The sequence below is a fragment of the Phalacrocorax carbo genome, chromosome 1 (genome assembly GCF_963921805.1).
Source record: "Phalacrocorax carbo chromosome 1, bPhaCar2.1, whole genome shotgun sequence".
NCBI lineage: Eukaryota > Metazoa > Chordata > Aves > Suliformes > Phalacrocoracidae > Phalacrocorax > Phalacrocorax carbo.
The window spans coordinates 158,318,173-158,324,172 of record NC_087513.1 but is presented as its reverse complement, the minus strand read 5'-3'; the positions used below and the strand labels follow the sequence as shown (position 1 = coordinate 158,324,172).

The 6,000-nt window shown below is 39.3% G+C and overlaps 1 protein-coding gene across 1 annotated transcript in view; it reads right to left on the bottom strand.

Annotated features, from left to right (window-relative positions):
• The window catches only part of NALCN (sodium leak channel, non-selective), a 247,593-nt gene that overhangs the window by 97,356 nt on the left and 144,237 nt on the right, over positions 1-6,000 (bottom strand). Inside the window, exon 14 of the mRNA XM_064440627.1 lies at positions 1,278-1,415. Coding sequence (XP_064296697.1) covers positions 1,278-1,415 — 138 coding nt within the window. The remainder of the gene's footprint in view (positions 1-1,277; positions 1,416-6,000) is intronic.

Genomic DNA, 6,000 nt, shown 5'->3' with positions numbered 1-6,000 from the left:
TTCAGATAACGGTCTTGGCAAAAAATCAGAAAAATAGCAGTAAGATTCTCTAACCAGTAACTGCTTTCAAAACCCTGACCAAACGTCATTACACTTTTGCTTTCCATCCCCACCTCCCAAGGAGTTTTAAAGATCACTTCAGCATGAAAAATTGCTTTTCCAGACCCCAAGGACTCCTCTGATAATTGCAAGCAAATTACATGTCTCATATATCCGCTGATACCTACATTTGTTTGCCTTATACTTTGGTTAAGCAGCTTTAGAAGAATCAAATGCCCTTTGCTGCCATTTATAAAGTGGTTCAGATTTCAACCCACGTGAAGGAACCTGCTGCATCCACGATTACACTCTGATCATTCAGTCTTTAGAAGTGAAACAGGACAGATAAAGTAATAAAAAAGTAGATGGAAACTGATGGAGATTGTATAAATACAGTTAGTACCTTATATAAGTAGACAGCTGAGCGAAGAAAGAAAATATAATGAAGAAAGTGAAGACATGAATAAGTGCACCAAAAACTGCAATGAACACAAAATACAAAATGAGCAAAAGTAGGAGTGAATTAAAGGTGGCTAAAATGGTTATTCCCCTTATTGTGGTATTTTCTCTGTGTTGGTACTCAAAATACAGTACCAAGCCCCTATTCATACAGGATATTCAAAAAGCTGTTCCCCATACCATTTTCTCTTTACGAAGTTGTAATCATCCCATTTGAAATGCATACAAATATGCATTTAGATATAATCCGCATTGCCGTTCACGTGCAGGAACTGCTTTATTAATTCTCATTCTTTTATTGCTTGATATTCTATATCACATATTTTCCATGCATCGATTTTGCATTAGTCAACAGGAAAGCAGTAATTTATAGTTATGAATTTGCATCCTGAGGCTTTACACTTCTCACTTTAATTACTGTTGCAAAGAGAATGGTATGGAAGTTGAGGAGACCATTTCTATGTGATAAAGAAAAGCACTTGCTTCACTCTACAATCATCAGAACTGTGAAGCTACGAGACAATTAACAATTATATTATTAGCCTAGCAGTGACTTGGATCTTGTGAAGAACAACACCTCACACCTAAAAAAGGCTCACCACCTTATGCCACATAGCTGAAGGGTATATTCTACTACATCAAAGAACTAATCCTAAAGTCTTCTATGCTGAAAATGAGCATCACAATTAGTTTTAACTAGCTGAGAAAAATAAGTAATACAGTTATGAGAATAACTCAAAACAAAGAAAAGCACAGCACATTTGCAAGTCAAAACTTACCAGAGTAGCAAAAAGATGATATAGTATAAAATAAATGGCAACTACTGGTGCCCACATATGTCCTACAGCATTCAGTGTCTGATCCATGACATCCACCCATCCTTCCTGTGTGAGAATCTGAAACATTGACATGAATGCCTGCAAGAAAAAGAATCACAAACATATTATCAATTCACAAATTATATTAATATGGTCTTATAGACACATTCCTCAAGTTGATTTAGCAGAGCAGAACACCTGTTTTGGTTTGGTGTTTTTTTTTTTAATCCTTATACACAAATGGATTTCAATTTGTAAAGTCAGGTGAAACACTATTCCAGAGCTGAAGGAGAAATAACTAGCTTAACCTTTGACAGAACTGTAATCTGCAACTTGTAGGCATAGTCCTAGCTCCATTAGCTCATCTGAAGTGCTTTTTGGTTTCCTCCAGGGCTGACAAAATAGGAGAAATGCCCTGAGCATTAGAGATTATTGTTTTGAATGTTATGCTGTATTGTAAGTTTGCAACTATGCTTATTCTTCAGTGTTACCTCTCTATAAATATACTTATAAAAAAGTGTTATAATTAAATGTGACCATATATTTATGTTATCTTAACAGCAGAAGCATTCTAGGCATTTCGCAAAAGAGACTAACCAATGTAAAACAAAGTCACAGTTCTTCCACCCACTTCAGCCAGTCACACTCTTTCCCTATACATTTTGTAAACAGCATTCTTTGTGGAACTGTTTCAGTAACATTTTCAAATCCCTTTGAACTGGGGGTGCATGTCAAAAATAGAGGGAATAATGGAAATGTTTCAACCAACGGTCTTTGGTGATAGGAATATATGAATCCAGATAAGCCCTAGAATGCAGGTGTCCTAGACCTTTGAAAGCCCAACTTCAGCCTACAGCACAGACTAGAATCTAACTCAGCATGATGACATGTACATCATACACAGGCACTGAGGACTGGGCTCTGCCTCAGCCACAGAAGTCTGACCCTGGTACCAAAGCAAAGTGTGGATCTTCATAGTCCCAAATCTCTCAATGAGGCCAAACTGTTGCAAAGGTTTGTTTTGTTTTTGCCTGACACCAAAAGTACTGTTTTTTCCAGACCACAAGGATCAAAGCTGGTATCTTGCTGAAGTTTAATAAGTAACAAAAAAAGTGTTAGAAACTGAAGACATTAACAATGCAGCTGCTGGATAACAGGATTCCTCGAATTCAAAATGTTGACATGGTGGTAAAGATATATTTGTCTATGCTCAGCATGCCTGACACCCCCAGCAATAGCAGATTAACACAATAATGCACTTTACACAAAGAGAAGATGACTCTTGTCACACCCATGAGAAAACAGTACCTCAAGAGCCCTTCACATCAACCTACCCTAAGCCCAAATGCACACTGGAAAAGCTGCAAACATGTAGATATATAAAATTATGCGCTTGAGAAACAATAAAATGGGTTCTAATTAATTTTTAAACCTGATAGCAAAACTAGCTGGGGGGAGACTTCAAGTTTATATTACTAATATTAACTACAGGCGAGTACTTTACTTGGGCTCCTTATCAAGTTTGCAGAGTTTTTTCAAAGAAAATAATGTCTTTTCTAAGGAGTTTCTCCCAATGCAAACAGGACCCTAAAGGTTACATCCACACCCCTAAGGGAGTCCACTCCAGGCTGTGATTTCCATCTACTCTAGAGCAGACTGTCCATGTGCATGCATATAGCACTTGGTCCTGTATCTCCTCCTGGCCCTATGTGATGTCCCTATGGCCATAAAATGTCGTTATTATTTGGTGAAAAGGAGCTGGCTCCATCTATCTGAAGTAATGGTAGGGATGTGGCATAGCTTGCCACACTAGTGAAAGTGTATTGTGAAGTCAAGGGTGTATGCTATATGCTTCAAATTTGAAAGGAGGGCCTGAAAGTGCAAAGCTTGCTGGGGTGGTGTAGGAGGCCTGAGTAAGGCAGGGACAACCTAAGCTGGTGCATCTTGTCGTGCAAGGCAGTGCATAAAAGGCACTGCCTTTTTGAAGTGCCCAGCTGGACAGAACTATTCCCCTGCCCATGCCCAGGGATCGCCTCAGACAGAGTGCACTGGAAGCAGGAAGAAAGTTAACAACTAAGCAGCATCAGTTTCAGCAGGCCAGTGCCTGAGCTCAGTGTCTGGCCCTCTTTTACTGACCACTGATACGGATCCTAGGACTAAAGCTTTTTCTCCTCTGTTGATTACAACTAGTACATATTTTAAAGTACAAAAATTGGATCATGTTGCCTCTAGGTCATGTTCAGAGGACGAAATGTGCATTTTTACTCTGTTAGGGAGGTCCCAAACACTCATCTGTGAAGGGCTTTGTAAAAAATTTTTTGCTGTCTCTCACAAAAAAACCCCACACCAAAATCCAGGTTGGTTTCTTATTGCTGCTATGTTCTGTGGCACTCTGAAGCAGACAGAAGCATAAACACACCGTTAGGCTAAGACCAAGGAGTTTGAGAGCTATTTTTACAGATGCTTTTCAGAATTAAATCACACTAATCAATTTTTCAAAGATGATTAAGCCTATAAGTCCGAATCACTTACAAGAAGCGAAGCTAAGGTGTACATAGCACAGATCAAGGCATCCAAGTGAGCAATCGCATACATGGGGAGATGAAGTTAAACTTAAGACTTTAATTTCTACATCAGCAACATCTTGACGGAGTGTAATGTCCCAACCTTTCCTTTGAACACACAGATCCCACAGAGGACAAAGGCTAGCATAAACTAGAAGCAGCAGAGAAAACTGCTCGCAAATAGTTTTCTGTAAATCCTTTATGTCAGCTGAAATCTTTGCTATGTCATGTGTTAGGAGAGCCCAAACACAAGGGCTGGAATTTGAGTGCCCTCCACTTGCATGTTCCTGCAAGTAAGCTTGGCCTTAACTAGAATGCTGATGACCTGTGGCCAGATCCTCCCCCAGACCTGACCCCTTTGAATTAGTGCCCCCTCACAACCACACACGCAGACTTCTTACACTGCACAAAACTACAGACTCTTACCAGTGATTCTTTTCCTTACAAAAAAATTATTATAAGGGTCCTGCAAAAAATCTCCAACAAAACACCAAATATTATCTAGCTCTGCAAAGTGCCTCAAGTCTCTCCCTATGCAAAACCTGCAGAGAAGGAAACATTTGAGATCTTTAGCTCAGGAGAGGCCTTCTGCAGCCTTCTGCATGCAGCAAGCAGGAAATTCAGCCTCCTTTAGAGCTGCTGGTGGTGCTTGAGAAGACAACCACCCCATCAGTGCCCAGCACTGCTTCTCAGCTTCCCTTTGTGGGGAGGAGGTGGGCTACACCAGTTGCTCTTTGCACTCAGAGAATGTCTGGAGCCAGCGGTGGTTGTACGTGACTAGTGTGACACTCCTTGCTGAAATACAAGGTGGGCATTACATTAAACACACCCCGCTGCTGGCTTCAAAAGCACCTGAGGGACTGGATAATTGAACCAGTGCAGTATCCTTTCTTCTGAATCACACTAAATTACTACAGTTTATTGCTTTTTAAAAAAGATATATTTTAATTAATTCTTCAAGGTCTAAATACTCCAATACTATGTTGTGGACCCCTCATTAATACAAGCGCTAGATTAATTTGGAAGACACTCTTTTAACATCATAAAAATCTAATCTTCCATCTAAAACAGCTGTCCATAAAGCATATAGTTATATAAAAATGGAGTTTCAATATAATTTAAACATTTTATTATAACATTAAAGACCAATATATGACAAAACATTAGTTTTAACAAAGTATGACACTGCACAATGATTATGTGCTTTGCACCCAGCAATCTCCTTTGGGGCAAGTTATTTTTAGTTGAAAGGTATACTTCCCACTGTTTATTTTAAAATTAATTTGAAATGCAACTAGCTGACAGAATAAACATCTGTGAAGATGAGACTAGAGATTTATGCAAATGGTGATTTCTGAATTAATTTGTGTTATAGAAAAGACTGTCAATTTCTTTGAGTATTTATGTCCTATTACTTAATTAGCTGTTTTGATGATGGAAGTCAAACTACTTTTTTATTTATAGTGAATGATTGTGAAAGGTTTGGTGGAACATACGAGCCAAAGCACCAGTTCTGGTATCTTGTCCAACTATTACAGGGTTAGTACCACACAAATTACTACTTACAGTTATAATGTACTTGACTTGTAACTGCTGCTTGTCCATAAAATATTATGGGCCAAATCTCAATGGCCTTAGTCATGGAAGCAGTCCTACCACCAGTGGCATTACTTCTGGAAATTAAACTAACAGGATTTAGGCAAGTGCTGTGAAATGCTTGCAATCTGTTCTACCTGTGTAAGCTTTCTCTCCTAACATAGTCATGAGTGCTCAATAACACCCTGAGAGAAGAGTAGCCGTCCTGTAAAAATGTGGTAGAGGTACTCAGACTGTAACTGCATCAGAGAATTAAGACTACATTGTTCAACTTTTTTAATGGATGATGCTTAGGTTGAACCAACATTTCACAACTCAAGCTTTCTCCAAGTTCAAGGCTAGGAGTGAAGTCCTGGTTTTGCTGAAGACTGGGGGATTTTTGCTGCTGAGATCAGTTGGGCCTGGCTTTCAACTTGTGCTGAACCATTTAAAAGAAGAGCAGCATTCCCAGCTTTGTAACTTCAGACACCAAGGAGCCAGTACATGGCCCCAAACCCCAAGAGAAACCAGGGCATGGAAGTCAT